Below are 17,856 nucleotides of genomic sequence, written 5' to 3'. Positions count from 1 at the left end.
CCGAATGTGTTGAAATTTTGCCTTTTGCGGTCCAAGCTACATGGATTGGCATTAGAAGACAGATACATACACGGAAATTCAGTACACTGACAAGAACGACACCAGAAATATTATAATAATTGTTTATTTAAAAATACATATGAAAGAAAAACATAAATTTACGATTTCAACACTGAAAAATACATCAACATATCAAATGTTAAAATACAATTGCTAGAGCATTAAACATAATCTCGGCACAATAACCTGGTCTGAAATGCACATAAACAAAGGAAAAAATTAGCCAATCACATGGAAGCAACCCAATGCACAAAAGCATGCAGACATGGTCAAGAGTTTTAGTTGTTCAGACCAAACTTCATGAACTGCCCAACCATGTCTGCATGCTTTAACAAGCTGATGTACTGTACAGTAAATTAAAAATTCTTAAAATGAGAATTTTCTGGCTTAAATGGTAGGGACTAGACACTCCCTGTGTTTTTATTCAAACAGGTAGGCTCCACCACAGCATTACGCTGATTGGCTCAAATAGGTTTGATCATCATGGTGGCTTTCTTGAGAGAATAAGACCCCCCATGGAATTGGGCCCAGTACACACCGTCCTGGTATCGGCTGCGGTAATGTCCTCCACGGTACCACACTCCGTTCAGGTTGGAATGGGCACACATGTGGTACCACCAGCCCCCTTTCTGGTAGTGAGCACAGTTACCTAGACAAAAAATGGAAGAGGGAACAATATTAGACCAACTAACTATGGTTGTGTGAGACTCACAGTATGTGCCTGCGTATGCTTGGGTATCTGCATTTGTGAATGTGTGTGTATACTGTATGCATGCGTGTGAATGTCTGTGTACGCTGTATGTATGTGTGTGTGTGTGTGTGTGTTAATGTGTGTGTACTGTGTGAATCTGAGTGTATTCTGTATGCATGTGTGTGAATCTGTGTGTATACTGTATGTATGTGTGTGAATCTGTGTGTATACTGTATGTGTGTGTGTATTCTGTATGCATGTGTGTGAATCTGTGTGTATACTGTATGTATGTGTGTGAATCTGTGTGTATACTGTATGTGTGTGTGTATTCTGTATGCATGTGTGTGAATCTGTGTGTATCCTGTATATGTGTGTGTGTGTGTGAATTTGTGTGTATACTGTATGTGTGTGAATCTGTGTATATTGTATGTATGTGTGTGAATGTGTGTGTATAATGTATGTATTTGTGAGTGTCTGTATAATGTATGCATGTATGTGAATGTGTGTATACTGTATGTATGTGTGTGAATCTGTGTGTATACTGTATGTATGTGTGAATGTGTGTATACTGTATGTACTTGTGTGAATGTGCGTGTATACTGTATGTGTGTGTGTGTGAATGTGTGTATACAGTATGTACGTGTGTCAATGTGTGTGTATACTTTATGTATGTGTGTCAATGTGTGTGTATACTGTATGTATGTGTGTGAATGTGTGTGTATACAGTATGTACGTGTGTCAATGTGTGTGTATACTGTATGTATGTGTGTCAATGTGTGTATACTGTATGTATGTATGTGAATGTGTGTATACTGTATGTATGTGTGAATGTGTGTATACTGTATGTATGTGTGAATGTGTGTATACTGTATGTATGTATGTGAATGTGTGTATACTGTATGTATGTGTGTGAATGTGTGTGTATACAGTATGTACCTGTGTCAATGTGTGTGTATACAGTATGTACGTGTGTCAATGTGTGTGTATACTGTATGTATGTGTGTCAATGTCTAGGTCTATGCCTATGCGCTTGAGTGTGTGAATAAATGTGCATTGCTGTGTATGTGCTAGTTTGTGTGCGTCTGATCAGCACATGCGATTGTGTATGTCAGTAAAATATGTATCGGTGTGCACCTGTACATGTCTTATATAGACAGTAATTTGGCTTTTTTTGTGCTTCTATATTGGTGAAGTGGAAAATTGTATAGCCAATTATAAAAGACATGCAATGTTATATATAGTGTTGATTGATGCTTAGTAAACCAGTGTATTAGACTAAACCAATTATTAATTTAAGTAATAATGAACTAATTCATTATCAAGGTTAAATATATATTATCTATGTTCTGATCTGTTGTTATTATACAAAGTTTAGTTATAGAAGTATATGTAATCCTGTGATGTCTGAGATGCAGTGCTGGTCGGCGCCACATGGCTGAAGGCCTCTGGTCGGCTGTGGAGAGCACTCAGTGATCTGAGACCTTGAGCCGTCTCTGCCCTCCCTTCATGCTGCATGGGAAAGGGAGTGTGGCCCTTTGTGCCACAGATAACCTTACTGAACCTAACGCTGCACAGACTGGCACTCCTAACACAGGATCCAGCGATTCTCATGAGATACAACCTTCATGCGACTATACAATCTTGATTAGGATACAACTCTGGATGTAGCACATATTATACTCTATGAAATAATATTTTGATCGTGAAGTGATTCTTAAATTATGTAATCTTGTTTATGAGAGCCCGACAATTTGACCAAAACTCACTTTTATCTACCGAGAGTCTCTTTTCCAGTTCTTCTGGCTTACCACTGGATCAGTTCGCACCGATCTGCGTGTGTGTGCATGTACCTGTGTAAGCGTCCTTGTCTCTGTCCAGCGTAGTGAAGGCTTTGTTGTTGTGCCATGAGAGGGAGTCTCCGGCGTTGCCGTGGTACTGGCCGAGGCGCAGTCGGTACCAGTCGCTCTCGGGCTCCAGGCGGAAGCGGTCGTACTCTGCGAACACGTGCCTGCCCTGCCAGTCCTCCAGCGCCACCTGCAGGCGGTACTCAGCCTGCGTACTCAGCCAGTACAGGTGCTCCAGGCCCAGCCAGTACTCTCCATTCAGATTCCCAAACCCATGCTACGGGCAGGAGCAGCACAGCATTACAGACATGCCCAGCGCCGCACGCCAATACCACAGCGGAGGCAACGGCATGAACTCAGCACTGTGTTGGGCAGCCGTGCTTTAAGTAAGTATATTCAACAGTATAGTCAGTATATTTATGAATACGGCATGTATACATGCATAGGTGGTAATACAGTATAGCATTAATGTCGCGTGTGGCTGTAATGAATATCCTTCAGATTGAGAGGAACTGCATCTCCGGTGTAATTTAGTGACCAGCACACCCACCTTGTACTGATCCCAGGTTCTGAAGAAGTTGACCGAGCCGTCCTGCCTCCGCTGGATGACCGTCCAGCCTCCTTGGGCGTGGTTCTGCTCACACCAGGCCTGTACGAGACGGTTGGCATTGAGGGGACGCAGCAGGTAGATCCCGCTGGTGTTCTCTCCCGACTCCAGAGCGTGCTGGCAATCCCGCCACGGACCTGCAGGGTCGAAACGCGCGTGACGCAACAGCGTGTTGTGTGTGTGTGTGTGTGAGACTCAGCAACACACCGTGTGGACGCAGTAAAACAGTGTGCACAACACACTGTATTGGATGGAGTATGCATTACAATGTATTAGAATGGCGCATATCTGGTAGGAACGGTTTATTTATATTCTGTTGGACTGGTGTATGTCAAGTAGAGACAGTAGTGATAAGGAGCATGTGTGTCTTACGGAGGAGGAGGAGTTCAGGAGCCAACAAGGTCACGTATACAAATGTGTTATCTCTGAAGTTTCCAGCGGTCTGTTTACCCATGAAAAATTCTCCCACAGTCCACAACACACACACACACACACACACACACACACACGCATGCGTGTCCGCACACACACATACAGGCACACACAGCCAGGCATACACAGACACACAATGCTGCTGAGACATGTAAAGTCTGTAAGTATTTGTACAGAGACAAAATTTTGAAGGGCTCTAATTCCTGCACAGTGCACTCAATATGCATATCCATACTCTCAAAGCTGACTTTCTGCGCTTTAATTTGAGAGTATATTATATCATCTATATATTATATCATCCATATGGATGAATCGTGTTGGAATTACAGCCCTTTAAATGTATTTCACGGTCCAAATACTTATGAACCTCGCTGTACATACATGCACAGAAATGTGAAATATATAATATTACATTACATTACATTACGTGGCATTTAGCAGACGCTCTTATCCAGAGCGACGTACAACAAAGTGCAAATCAAACACAATATAACATAATGGGAAAAGGTGAAAACACACTACAGATTCCTGAGCATTTTACATGTTACTAAATGAGACATACATTCATATGAGGCAAGTACAAACTGTTTCATTCTTTTTCTATTTTTGCCAGAAATCTGCAGTAATTTTACTGAGCTTTAAAGGATAAAGGCACTTAGGACCTGGGTGAAATTATGATTATCTAATTCACACAAACAAGAATATGCGCGCACACACACACACACACACACACACACACACACAGAGGATACATTTGTGTCTCTGGATAATGGTTTCCCTTCATGTCATGTCATGCACTGTTCTGCGATCAGCCTGTTACAGTTTGGCTGAAGCTGTAATGATAGCCTCAATTTTGCCTTCAGTCTGTAACTAGTCCACACAGCTGCAATTAGCACACTATCCTGTAGGGGGGGTGGGGGTGTTACTTCACATATTTGGATAATTTCCTTGGTTTCAACAGAGTTTCCTTTCCTGCTATCTAGTTGGAGCAGCTGTCCCTGTTTATGCATTCCTCAGCAATACTGAGCTCCTAATAGGAGATCGGTGACATTCTCACGGACAGCTTTTTGTCTGCAGTGTGAGATCACACACTCTCTCACATGCAAGCGGACACACAAAAGCAGGCACGGACAGCACGCACACACAGATACACTGTGCGTGTTGCGGGTGTGACGTGGGTACCTGGGGTTTTAGTGACAGGGTAGCTGCTGAAAGGAGCATCTGTGGGAGGGTAAGGCCTGGTGACGGGTGGGTCCTGCTGTGAGAGGGAGGGGCTCTGGTCCCTCCGGATGCCATTGGTCGTCTTTCCAGGTGCTGCGCTGTCACTCTGCGGCTCCTTAGGCTGCTGCAAGGAAGGTGCAGAACACAGGTGTGCATGTGAAGAACTCAAGATACACAAAGTGCACGCACAAACACATGCAATTCCGCACAGAAACATATAACACACCATTTTCATTAACAGTCTTACATCTCTTTGAAGTGTATATGTGTACATGTGTGTGTACCTACTGCAGAGCAGCAGGAGGCGTGTGTGTACCTGCTGCATAGGGGCAGAAGGGGTCTGTGTGTGTGTGTGTGTGTGTACCTGCTGCATTGGGGAGGGGTGTGTGTGTGTACCTGCTGCTGAGCGCCAGGGTGTGTGTGTGTGAGTGTGTGTGTGTGTGTGTGTGTGTACCTGCTGCAGAGGGGCAGGGTGTGTGTGTGCGTGTGTGAGTGTGTGTGTGTGTGTGTACCTGCTGCAGAGGGGCAGGGTGTGTGTGTGTGTGAGTGTGAGTGTGTGTGTGTGTGTGTGTGTGTGTACCTGCTGCAGAGGGGCAGGGTGTGTGTGTGTGTGTGTGTGTGTGTACCTGCTGCAGAGGGGCAGGGTGTGTGTGTGTGTGTACCTGCTGCAGAGGGGCAGGGTGTGTGTGTGTGTGTGTGTGTACCTGCTGCGGAGGGCCAGGGTGTGTGTGGGTTTGCTGGCATTGCGCCTCCAGCCGTGTAATCAGCAGACTCTGGTTATTCACCAGGGAGGAAAGTGCTTCATACTTCTTCTCCAGCTCTTCGTTCAGGGCCGACACTTGCAGCACCTACACAGAGAATTTCCTCAGTCCTGGGACTATAGGGACATGTAGCAGTGCCCTCTCTCAGTACCTGTAACAGCACCCCCTATAGGTACCTGTAACAAAGCACCCTGTCTGTGAGAGCGCCCCCTATAGGTACCTGTAACAGCACCCCCTATAGGTACCTGTAACAGCACCCCCTATAGGTACCTGTAACAGCACCCCTATAGGTACCTGGGCCGTGGCATTGAGCAGCAGGCTCTCCAGCCTCCTCTGCTCCAGGGCGTGGTCCTTCTTGTGGATGAGGTCGTGCAGCAGCTGGGCGTAGATCTGCGTGATGCGGGCGTTGATGTCGCCGCTCTCCCGGCGCAGGGCGCGCACCTCAGCGGCCAGCCCCCCATCCTGCTCCAGGAGCCCCCGCAGCCTGCCCAGCTGCTCCTGCTGCCGCCCCACCTCCACCCGCAGCGCCGCCAGCTCCGAGCAGTTAGCGGCCTCCACCCGCGAGCTCACGCACAGCGCCCCCGTCAGCCTCTGCTGGGGCACGATGAAGGTGTAGGAGCAGCGCCCCCCCTCCTTGGGGGAGCCGTCCTCCCTGCGGCCCCACACCCGGCCTCGCTCCTCCTTCCCCTCCCCAAACTGCACCCACACCAGGAGCACCAGGGCCACCGCCACACACCAAGGCTCTGTCCACATGGCTGTGTGTGTGTGTATGGGTGGGTGTGTGTGCGTCTGTGTGTGTGTGTGTGTGTGTGTGTGTCTGTGTGAGGGTGTGGGGGGGAGGGGGGTCTGTGTGTGTGTGTGTATCTGTGTGTGTGTGTGCGCGTGGGTGTATGTGTCTGTGTGTGTCTGTGTGTGTGTGGGTGTATGGGTGTGTGTGTCTGTGTGTGTGTGGGTGTGTGAGTGTGTGTGTGTGTGTGGGTGTGTGTGTCTGTGTGTGTGTGGGTGTGTGCCTGTGTGTGTGTGGGTGTATGGGTGTATGGGTGTGTGTGTCTGTGTGTGCGTGTGCGCGTGGGTGTGTGTGTCTGTGTGTGTGTGTGTGGGTGTGTGCCTGTGTGTGTGTGGGTGTATGGGTGTGTGTGTCTGTGTGTGTGTGTGGGTGTGTGCCTGTGTGTGTGTGGGTGTATGGGTGTGTGTGTCTGTGTGTGCGCGTGCGTTCACACGTTCCGGTACCTGCACACAAGGGGGGAGGACATTCAGTGTCTTTCCTCCTCCTCCTCTTTCTTCTTTACAGAAAATATTTTAAAAGCCCATTAGAAAATGATAGAGCAGAAGGATAATGAGGATAATGAAACAGACACACACACACACACACACACACACAGACACTGCCTTGGTCTCACAAACACACACACACACAGCCTGAACCACATATTTACAAGTATAAATAGACTTATAAGACTCCCTTGCTTGACTGGGAGTTAATTAACAAGTAAACGCCATCGGGTCATGGTCAATTTTAAAGGGGCAGTTCACCCAAAAATGAAATTAAAGTATTCACTTCACAGAATACCATCTAATGATTCGGATAGATTTGCTGAGATGAGAATCATTTTTGAGATTTGACAACTATTTGGATTCAGTTCACCAGGATATAATCAACCTCTATCCTTCATGCTCATCAATGCGGTGCGGATTTACATTAGAAAAACTGGAATATTTCTTTCCAAATATATCAACATAGTTCTTTGTGGACATAAACAGTTCAAAAAACGCACATTCAATGGAGAACTAGTTAACTGTAAGTTTCCACCGAATATAGACAGTTCGACTAGCTACTGATCAAAACAATGCAACACTTTACCCAAGCACTTAGCCCCTAAATACAAGTGTGCTTTGGCAGAATCTTACATGTGTTTGCATGGATTATTCACATATCAGCAAAAATATTTGGATGGTTAGATAGGACTCTAGGTAAGTAAATCTTTCCCTGACCACATCCCCTTCCACAGTAAACCATAGCCTGACCACATCTCTTCCACAGTAAACCTTTCCCTGACCACATCCCCTTCCACAGTAAACTATAGCCTGACCACATCCCCTTCCACAGTAAACCTTTCCCTGACCACATCGCCTTCCACAGTAAACCCTAGCCTGACCACATCCCCTTCCACAGTAAAACCTAGCCTGACCACAGCCCACCTTCTCACAGGAGAACCTCCCTGGTCTCACCTCCCCCCGTTGAAGTCTTCTCTGGTCCCAACGGCTCCCCAGACCAGCACTCACGGGGATGCTGACCGTCTGGTTGCGCTGTGGTTCCGATTTAGTGCCTTCCCTCAGTGAGCTCCTTTAAGACTGTCCTCCACTGGACAGGGCAGCACACTGAACCTCACCTTCAGGAGTAGCAGAGCAGTCCAGCAGGGAGGGAGGGAGGCTGAGGGTGGGGTAGGAAGACATCCCTCCTCCATTAAGCGGACATAATTAGAGGCTGCCCTACTGACCCCTCCCCTCCTTCTGGGTTGCCTCAGCTTGTCACCCTGCCACCCCCAGGCACCCCTCCGTTTAGTTTGTGTGGAGCGTGTCAGGGGGAGGGCCTGCACACAGCTATGATTCAGAGAACATCCAGTTTTAGGGACGTTAAGCACGGGAGTATACATTATGCAACACATGGGGGGGGGGGGATACTAATGCTGTCACACCTGGTGCTCATACCAACACCGATATTAAGAATGTCTTCAGTCCACTGAAAATATTTTACACGGCTACAATAAATAGGTGAAGACTCACTACCAATAAGCCACCAATCTCCATGAGCAACTTGAGACTCATCAGGCTTTGGCAGTAAAAATGAGTTGTGCTCTCCTCGACGTGATTAAACAATGACTTTGATTATATCAGATGCAAAATATAACCTATGGACTCATACTGCTAAAGAGAAAATGTGCCATGTTCTCTGAAATCACTATGACCACATACTCGTCAGGCGGCCATTTTCTAACTCAAACTTGTTAAAACAGCCCACAACTCAAAAGACCCCCAAAAGGCCCCGCAACATTCACTCCTGACACAACAGACAGAGTACAAGGTGCATTTATTTTAAAAAGCATTGATATTTACAAGTTCTACAGAAAAATACACTTTTTTTTTTTCTTTTTACAGAAAAGCACACGCTGCTGTCGTGACCCCGCGGCTCTGCGGTTGTTCCACTGGCGTTTCACAGACCCCTCAGTTCAGTTTGAGTCCTGGCCGCTTACGGCCGCCTTTTCCCTGGCCCCTTCCTGCCCGCTCCTGCCCGGGGTTTCCCTGGCCCCTTCCTGCCCGCTCCTGCCTGTGGTTTCCCTGGCCCCTTCCTGCCCGCTCCTGCCTGTGGTTTCCCTGGCCCCTTCCTGCCCGCTCCTGCCCAGGGTTTCCCTGGCCCCTTCCTCCTGGCGCCTGCCTGGGGTTTGCCCTTCTGCCCCTTCCACTTTGGGCCCCCCTCCCTCGCCATCTTCCCCGAAATCTTCTTGCCCCCTTTCCTGTGGGGCAGCCGGTCGCCTCCTCGGCCCTCAGCCAGGCCTCCGGGCCTGGGGCCACGCTTGCCGTCCTTCCAAGGTTTGGAGGCACCGTCCTGGGCTGGGCCCTTCTCGGAGGACAGCTTCCTCTTCTTGTAGGGCCGGGGGGGCCTGCTTGCCCCCCTCTTCCTCGTGGATGCGGAGAACATGTCTGTGGAGAGATGAGGGTTTAACACAACCACTCAAAACTTCTCAGAGAGGCAGACAGACAGACAGACAGACTCAGACCGTGCAGGGCACACAGGGGCGGGTACCTTCATCTGGCTCCTCCCCCACAGCCTGTCTGTAATATTCCGCCTCATCCTCGGACTCAATCGCAGGCCGGTCCTCCTGCATCCCAGGGTCCTCCACCTCACTCTCGTCTGACCCGCCCGCTTGCCCGTCTAGCTTCTTCTTAATGCCCTCCAGACTCTTCTTACTGTCACCAAGGAGACAAACACCACCGTCACCATACAGCGAACATATACGGTTCTCTCCCTGTGCACACAGGTAGGTAGGCATGCGTGTGTGTGTGTGTGTGTGTGTGTGTGTGTGTGTGTGTGTGTGCCTCCCTCTCAGTCTCACCGGTTCTCCTCCCGTTTCTCCTTCTTCTGAGCGACGTCCTGCTGCTGCTTTTTCCTGCGCTCCTCCTTCCGTTTCAGCTCCGCCTCCTTCCGCTTCAGGATCTCCTGCAGCTCCTCCTCGGTCTTCGAGACTGCGCACGGCGGAAGGGGGCGTCAGTTACCGTGGCGACGGCACGCGCCCACAGGCCGGGAGGCGGCCGGGACCGGGCGTGTCAGTAAGCGTTTACTTTTAAAACGACATCACTTAAGCATCAGCCATGAACATGTCATCACGCACACCCGTGCACAGATACGGACCGGGCCAGGACAGAGTGGGGTACTCACTGACTGCGTGGTACAGGACGCTGCCCTCCCCCATGCCTTCCTCGATCTTCACCAACTGCAGAGTCATCCTCGGCCCAATCTGCCAATCACAGAGAGAACGTCACTCACCTGCTCCGCCTACGCTGACACTGACACGCACACGCTTGGGCAAATGGGCACATCAGAAAGCGTTTACTCAGTAAAGTGCATCAGAGTACTCAGCCAGGTACGCTGTCATCATGCGAGCCGTCCCCCCCCCCCCTCCCCCTACACCCCGCTCCCCAACCTCCCCGTCACCATGGTTACCTCGGTCAGCCGCACGGCACTCTGCTGTGACCTCATGTTGCCACGCCCGGAGTAGACCTGGGGCAGCTCTGTGATGTTGTGTTCGCCGTCTTGCTCCGCCTCGCTCTCTGATAGGTTGGCACCTCTGTGGGCAAAGCAGGTCATGCGATTACTGCCGTGTAAGGGGGGTGGACATTTTCAGGAGGAGGGTGTACATTTGAAGTGTTAGGCAGTGCCACTAATAACTACACTCTCCACAGTCGGGATCCTTGGCCATAGTTCTGGGAGGGGCTTTCACAGTTACTCAGTACTCAATTGATCAAGTCGCAGTCAGGCCCAGCACCAAGTGTATGTGCCACTTCTGAATGCTAACCAGAAGGTCAGCTCCATACCAAAGACACCAAACTGTTCAAATCTCAATCAACTGTACCGATGAAGAGAGGTGACTACGAGCAAAAATGGAAATGGATGTTCTGTTCTTGGCCAGGACCGATGAATATTCATAAGCTAATTTAGCCATTAGAAGTTGCACTGCTGCAATATCGTGAGCACACGCATGACCTGAAGGCTGAAAGCCTGGGCCTTACTTGAGAAGCAGCTCGCTGATGTCCTCCAGCTTGCTCATGTTGGGGAAGCGCTCCTGCATCAGCTTCTTCACCCCTCGACTCATGCCCACGGGCACCACCTTCACACTGCTGCAGGGGAGGGGAGAGGGGTCAGAGGGGCACCGCACTGAGGCATGCTGGGAAGGGGGGGGGTGTGGTTAGGAGGAGGCATTGCGAGTGGGGGGGGGGGGGGCGCATCAGTGCGTTTACTTTGAACTGAAATCACTTTGCAGTCAGATTTAATGCTGTCATCATTTGCACCCAGCCCTCAATCTGAAACTACTGAGAATTTAAGAAAATAAGAAATCACGACGACTCATGTAGAGCTTACTAATGACGGAAGTCAATTTCTTGAGACAGGGGGTCGTAGTTGATCAGGACACATCTTCTGATGGTGTTGAGGTTCACCTGAAAAAAGAAACTGAGTGGGTCAACTGTGGGGCATTGAAATGAGCTAAACAGCTGTTAAGAACACACACACATTGACAGAGCTCTCACATCACTGGCAACGCATGGGGCAATGGTCAGTGAGCTCATAGGTCTGACGTTGCAGAGGAGCATAGGATTCTGGGAAATCAGAAAGCGTTTACTTTGATCGATCACAGGAGATCTCAGCAGACTATACTTTCATCATAAGTACCCAATCACCCCTCAAGCCCCAGTCTCCCACCCACCACATTCCCCGCAGTCACACACACCTTGTGCACATTGATGGAGGGGAACATGTTCTGGAACATGGTGGCCATCAGCTTGACTTGCAGACCCTCCACACCAAAGTTATTGAGCACAAGCAGCGGATGGTGCGAGAACTGGTGCTGGTGCATCCTGTGCTTCTTCAAGGAGGACACTACATCCTTCACCAGGGAGTACTGAGAGAGGTGGAGAGAAAGAAGGAGGGGGAGAAAGCGAAAGAGGGACAGGGGGAGAGAAGGAATGGGAGGCAGAGAAAGAGGGAGAGGAGAGATAAGACTCATTTAATCTCAGATTTTAAAATCCATTTTGATGCATTCATTAAAAGAAATAAAATAAATACAATTCGGAAAAAAGTATATACCAACCTATCACACCAATAAAGAATTTGAATTTAAATTTGGATAGATTTGATTAGACTAAGCAGGAGACAATCCTCCCCTGGAGCAATGCAGGGTTAAGGGCCTTGCTCAAGGGCCCAACGGCTGTGCGGATCTTATTGTGGCTACACCGGGATTAGAACCACCTAGGTGTCCCAGTCATTTACCTTAACCACTACGCTACAGGCCAGACATTTCCTGTGGGGGAAGGGGGCCATCAGTGCGTTTACTTTGAAATGAAATCACTTCACAGTCAGAAGGAACAATGTCATCATCTGCACCCACATCCTCCCAACAGTCAATCACAACCCAGTCTGCAGCGGCGGAGCGGTGGATCCCCTTCGTACAGGTCGCCGCATGAGCATGACTTACTTTCAACACTCTGAAGTGCAGCATGGGGCCTTTGGGAAGCCGGGCCAATCGCTGGAGAGAGGGGGGGAGGGGGGGGTGATGCAGTTAGTTCAACAGAGCCAGCAAAAACAGCCCAGATCATTAGACCATTACCAGTAACCAAGGTATACACAACTCAAATTATATATTTATGCATAGACTAGTAAGCTATGTTGCATGTCAGCAGGCATGGTGGTTAGGTGATCACTAAGCGCTCCGGGGGTCTAGAAAAGCGCTATGTAAAGGTGCCATACCGTCCTCTTCACACTTGTTCCTGTATTCGATCTGCACTTCGTTGTACATCACTCTGGATAAGAGCGTTTGCTAAATACCTTGCAATGTAATGATCTATCCATCTAGCATGGCGAGCAATCTAGAAGACAAGTCTTGACCATGTGGTTGCAGTAGAGTTATGGATACTAACAATGTGGTCATAGCAGGGTTTATGCTTATTATAATGCTGCTGGGGTTTTGAGTACTGACCATGTTGATGCTGCTGGGGGTCTTGGTGAAGACGAGGAAGTGTGTGACACCCAGGGGGCCCGCCACAGCCACAAAATCCTTCAGCACATTCTTCTTCTGCACCTACAGAGTGACAGAGACATAAGTACTCTCCCTCAACCACACAAAAAAAATACGGCAAGAGCACCCCCAGTGTTCCACTGCCATCATTGGAAATAATTAAACGGTGCAACTTTACTTTATTAGAGGGAAAGGTGAAAAAAATGCGGCCAAAAGAAGTCAAATATGAATCTGAACATGCTACAAATACAGAACGTAATATGCTACGTCACTATGAACGCGCTACCTTGAGTGACTCCGCGGTGAAGGGCTCCATCACGCGGCGCATGTCTTGCACAAGCTGCGCGACGTTCTTGCCGACCTGGCCTCGGTGGAATACAAAGGAGTGGGGGACGGTGCCATAGTCCTCCTGAGCCACGTGTGCCGCGTTTACACGCGCCTTCTTCTGGTTCTTGGTCTATGCGATGGAACACGTAGCACAGCTATTAACAGTCATATATGCTGTCACATAACGAACAAGAACATTTTTATCAACCTGTATATTGAGCTTATACAACCCGAACCAAAAGATCGGACCAAGCGGTGCGGTGGTGTTCCGCGTTCGAATCAGTTCCATAGCTGGATATATATCGAGTATCAGAGCATAATGGCTTAGGTGCATCAGTGAGTTTCGTTTCACTCATGGATATTCGGATATTCTCAAAAAACATCATCTGCACCCGCGCAACTCAAATGATTACCTTTCATTTACATTGCTAACGTTACCCACAACAGTTTAACGTTAGTGGTCAGGCCACGTGGCTGGATTAAGTCAGTGAAGGTAGCTAATAGAAAACGTTTATATTTATACACAGTAAGCTATACACCGTTCAGAGCTAGATTTAGCGAATTATTTATTTATTTTTAATACAATATTTATGCTAACCAACTAAACTAGAAAATGAGCAATGGGCCCCGGCTAGCCCCGATTAAAAAGTAGCTACATTTTTATTGAAACAAACTCACCTTCGCTTTCCCCATTGCATTGGGTGGATTTTATGAATTAAACACGTAACTATGACATGAAAATTATTAACCGTTATGCGAAATAAGACTATTCTGTTCAAGTTACAAGAACGTGGTAACTTGCTTCCATGCTTCTCGTTCTCAACCTTTAACCTTATACTTTCATCGCGCATGCGCGTATATGAGACGTTACACTAAAAGGAACCCCGTGTCATACACGATACTGGTGTATCGGGTTCCTTTTCTGTTTGTATGAGTGATTTGAAAAGCAGTTTAAATGCACGTTACGTAACAAAAATATGCTTCAACATCTCAGTTCTGCTACAAGAAGGCAGAAGAATGGTGTAGAGAGGCAATGTGTTGAGGAAACCATGAAGAAAATATGTGATTTGACATTGTGTTCGACTAAATACAAAAATACAGAAGAAACAAAATAATATTACGAATGTAACATAGAATTATTACATATTTATATTTAAAAAGTTAACAGTACAATACAATTCGTATATTTAATGACTATGTTGTGCGTCACAAATTCACAGACTAAACAACCGGCTTGCAGTCGGACTCTTTTCGGTCCACTTCGCCCGCGCCTCTTTTAATTGCAATGACTACCCAAGCCGCGCAGTGTCGCTGTGATAAATACAACTTCTTATTTCTCACTCAAAAGCTTCATGCCGTTCTCTTCATTATCGTGTCTTTCTGCGCGCTGAGCGAAAGGGCAGGATGCCGTCTGTCGAATACGACGAGTGAGTACTGTTGGTTAAATTACTGTTTTTTTTCAACCAGGCTTCATAAAACGTTCGTTTCTCCACCGGGGTCTTTGGTCTGTTGTGTCATCTGTTTATTTTTCTTTTTAGTTCCAAGCCCAGTTGGGCCGATCAGGTTGAAGAGGAAGGCGATGAAGGTAGGATGAAAAGGCCCAAAAAATGCTTTAGCTAACGTTACACGTGTTAAAATGCACCAAATGTCCTACAAGAATTACTCATGCTTCGGCTGCTTATCTAACGTTAAGGTGATGTTTTTGATGTTAGGATATTTGTTAGCTTAGTCTGAGGCAGTGTCGTACAATGGAGTGCTGTAAGAATAAGGTAGCGCGATTTTTAGCTAGCTAGCTAGCTAGCTAGACGCTACAATTTTTATTATGACAATTTTAATACTTCAATACTTGACTTGGTATTACAAACGTTTCCAGTTATTCTTAATCTGTCATTGGACAGGGCTTGATCGTAAAGTAGCGCTCTATAACGTGTATGTTTGGAAGTGAAAATACTGACTGATTTAAGACTGGACCAAAGACAAGACTGGATTAAACGGCAACGAAATATGGGTTCGTGGTTTGCATAAAATGTGGGCTATAAGACGAACATCAGAGGACACCGTGATACAATGTATTTGCATAAACCTGGGGATATTAGACTTGTCATCAATTAAGACACTTACAATATGATGATCCATTTACTAATGAGATTTAAGCACATCAGTCCGCATTATGCCGTCACTGGACAGACATTGAGTGGCTAATTCTCACCGAACATGCTCTTTTGCTTCCTCTGTGTTCTTTTCACAGGAACTCTTCCGTCACCCAAAGAAACTATAAAAGGCAACATTAAAACTGTCACAGAGTACAAGATTGATGACGATGGCAGGAAGTGCAAGGTGAATATTTAGTTTGGTACGAATAAATACATGTTTCACAAACTTGCAAGCGTCAGACATGGTCTAAGCCTGTGCTGCTTTCTCCCATCTGTGACAGATCATCCGCACCTTTAAAATTGAGACGAGAAAGGCCTCCAAAGCCGTGGCCAGGAGAAAGGTTCGTTGAGCCCTTGTTTTGTGATTTAAATGAGGTTTTGATTGAAAAGATGACCTCTGACCTCTTGGGTGTGCTTCATGTCTTCTGTCAGAACTGGAAGAAGTTTGGCAATTCTGAGTTTGACGCTCCAGGCCCCAATGTTGCCACCACAACAGTCAGCGACGATGTTTTCATGACCTTCATCTCCAGCAAAGAGGTTAGAAACTGTGTGTGCGTGTGTGCGTGTGTGCGTGTGTGCGTGTGTGCGTGTGTGCGTGCGTGCGTGCGTGCGTGCGTGCGTATATGCACGTGACCTAGTACACGTGTGCATTCGGGCATGTGACTGCTCTTCTCGTTCTCCCAGGATTTGAATGCGCAGGACCAGGAGGAGGACCCAATGAACAAGCTGAAGGGGCAGAAGATTGTTTCCTGCCGCATCTGTAAGGGAGACCATTGGACCACCCGCTGCCCCTACAAGGACACTCTGGGGCCCATGCAGAAGGAGCTGGCTGAACAGCTGGGCCTGTCCACGGGCGACAAGGAGAAGGCTGCAGGTACGCTCCTCCCGTACCAGACCCGGGTCAGATGCCTAATTGTTTTGGATTCAATACTTTCCTCTGCTTGATTCATCTTGCCTGGTGCAATTGAGCTAACTAAGAGGACCAGAAGGTGGGGTTTGCACTTTGAGAGCATTTCTTAGGTTCTAATACACCAGTAAAGCGTGGAAAAGAATTGAATCCAAAACAGTTACCCATTCTGTGCACTCACCTCCGGGACAAGGGCAGGGTGGAGTTTTGGCAGGAGGGCTGCTGCTGATTGGCTGTGCCTGGGTGCTGGAGATGGGCTGATGGATTATTTCTCTGTTGTTTCAGAGCCGGAGCCGGCAGCACCTGCACAGAGCAAGACGGGGAAGTACGTCCCGCCCAGCCTGAGAGACGGGGGCACGCGGAGGGGGGAGTCCATGCAGCCCAACCGCAGAGGTGCGCTCGCCTGTCTGCCTTTCTGTTCATCGTCTGTCCATCTCTGTTGTGTGGTGGAGTTTGATTGACAGCTTACCTCTGCCCCCCCTCCCCCGCCCGCAGCTGATGACAACGCCACGATCCGCGTGACGAACCTGTCGGAGGACACGCGCGAGACGGACCTGCAGGAGCTCTTCAGACCCTTCGGCTCCATCTCCCGCATCTACCTCGCCAAGGACAAGAACACCGGCCAGTCAAAGGTGAGCACAGAGGGGCATTGTGGGACAGCCCAGGGTGAGCGCAGAGGGGCATTGTGGGACAGCACAGGGTGAGTGCAAAGGGGCATTGTGGGACAGCCCAGGGTGAGCGCAAAGGGGCATTGTGGGACAGCCCAGGGTGAGCGCAGAGGGGCATTGTGGGACAGCCCAGGGTGAGCGCAGAGGGGCATTGTGGGACAGCCCAGGGTGAGCGCAGAGGGGCATTGTGGGACAGCCCAGGGTGAGCGCAGGGAAGTATGGACCAGTTTAAAGTAGCAGCGAGGTGTTGTATTGTGGGGTTCAGGTAGCAGTTCTTAACCTGTGGTTCTTCTTCCCTCCCCCCGCTTCAGGGCTTTGCCTTCATCAGTTTCCATCGCCGTGAGGATGCAGCAAGAGCCATCGCTGGTGTCTCTGGGTTCGGCTATGATCACCTGATCCTCAATGTGGAGTGGGCCAAGTGAGTATTGGGGGGGTAAAGAAGTGTGTAATGTCAATGGCAATGTATGGTAAAGGGGTGCACCATGTGAATAGAAGGGAGAGGGGTAAATTACTGGGCCAATTTGGGGGGGGGACTAATCATGGTTTGTGTGTGTCATGCTAATTTTAAATATCAATTACTTTTGTTTCCAGACCTTCAAACAACTAATGAAAATTCCACTGAAATATTCCCAGGAGATGACGGAAGTTTTATCTCCAATAAAAAAATGTAAGCGGTATCTTAATAAAGCTTGTGTTCACAATCTGTCTGCGTGTGTCATGAGGGGAATGTGTAAGCGGTTAATACTGCATTATAGTGACTTCAAGGACAATGTTACATTCTTCATGCAGGTTAATGTATGAAGCAGTGTATACATGTAACCACTCACCACGAGCAGCATAACATACGCGTGGAACTATCCAGGTGAAACGCAACCATCTCTACAGATTCACTCTGGAAA

General features: G+C 48.2%; 3 protein-coding genes across 3 annotated transcripts; 1 reads left to right on the top strand and 2 right to left on the bottom strand.

Annotated features, from left to right (window-relative positions):
- Nucleotides 1–373: 373 nt before the first annotated feature.
- angptl6 (angiopoietin-like 6) lies at nt 374–6,369 on the bottom strand. The gene is made up of 6 exons (XM_061223304.1): nt 5,911–6,369; nt 5,560–5,703; nt 4,817–4,979; nt 3,146–3,339; nt 2,602–2,872; nt 374–709 (listed from the first exon to the last, which is right to left on the bottom strand). The coding sequence occupies exons 1-6, from the start codon at nt 6,367–6,369 to the stop codon at nt 525–527; spliced, it is 1,416 nt and encodes a 471-aa protein (XP_061079288.1). The 3' UTR covers nt 374–524.
- A 2,318-nt stretch (nt 6,370–8,687) lies between these two features.
- On the bottom strand, nt 8,688–14,114 carry ppan (peter pan homolog). Its single transcript, XM_061224908.1, has 12 exons — nt 13,908–14,114; nt 13,189–13,359; nt 12,864–12,965; nt 12,363–12,413; nt 11,619–11,789; nt 11,252–11,328; nt 10,903–11,010; nt 10,337–10,460; nt 10,052–10,130; nt 9,729–9,858; nt 9,419–9,582; nt 8,688–9,315 (listed from the first exon to the last, which is right to left on the bottom strand). The coding sequence occupies exons 1-12, from the start codon at nt 13,920–13,922 to the stop codon at nt 8,864–8,866; spliced, it is 1,644 nt and encodes a 547-aa protein (XP_061080892.1). The 5' UTR covers nt 13,923–14,114; the 3' UTR covers nt 8,688–8,863.
- Nucleotides 14,115–14,545: 431 nt separating this feature from the next.
- On the top strand, nt 14,546–17,658 carry eif3g (eukaryotic translation initiation factor 3, subunit G). The gene is made up of 10 exons (XM_061224909.1): nt 14,546–14,656; nt 14,768–14,814; nt 15,478–15,566; nt 15,664–15,723; nt 15,815–15,919; nt 16,067–16,256; nt 16,575–16,682; nt 16,785–16,921; nt 17,269–17,375; nt 17,549–17,658. The coding sequence occupies exons 1-10, from the start codon at nt 14,634–14,636 to the stop codon at nt 17,562–17,564; spliced, it is 882 nt and encodes a 293-aa protein (XP_061080893.1). The 5' UTR covers nt 14,546–14,633; the 3' UTR covers nt 17,565–17,658.
- The last annotated feature ends 198 nt before the right edge of the window (nt 17,659–17,856 follow it).

This window comes from Conger conger, chromosome 16 (assembly GCF_963514075.1).
Source record: "Conger conger chromosome 16, fConCon1.1, whole genome shotgun sequence".
In the NCBI taxonomy this organism is placed as follows: Eukaryota; Metazoa; Chordata; class Actinopteri; order Anguilliformes; family Congridae; genus Conger; species Conger conger.
Note: the sequence above shows the minus strand (reverse complement) of the source record. Positions and strands in the feature narration are given on the sequence as shown.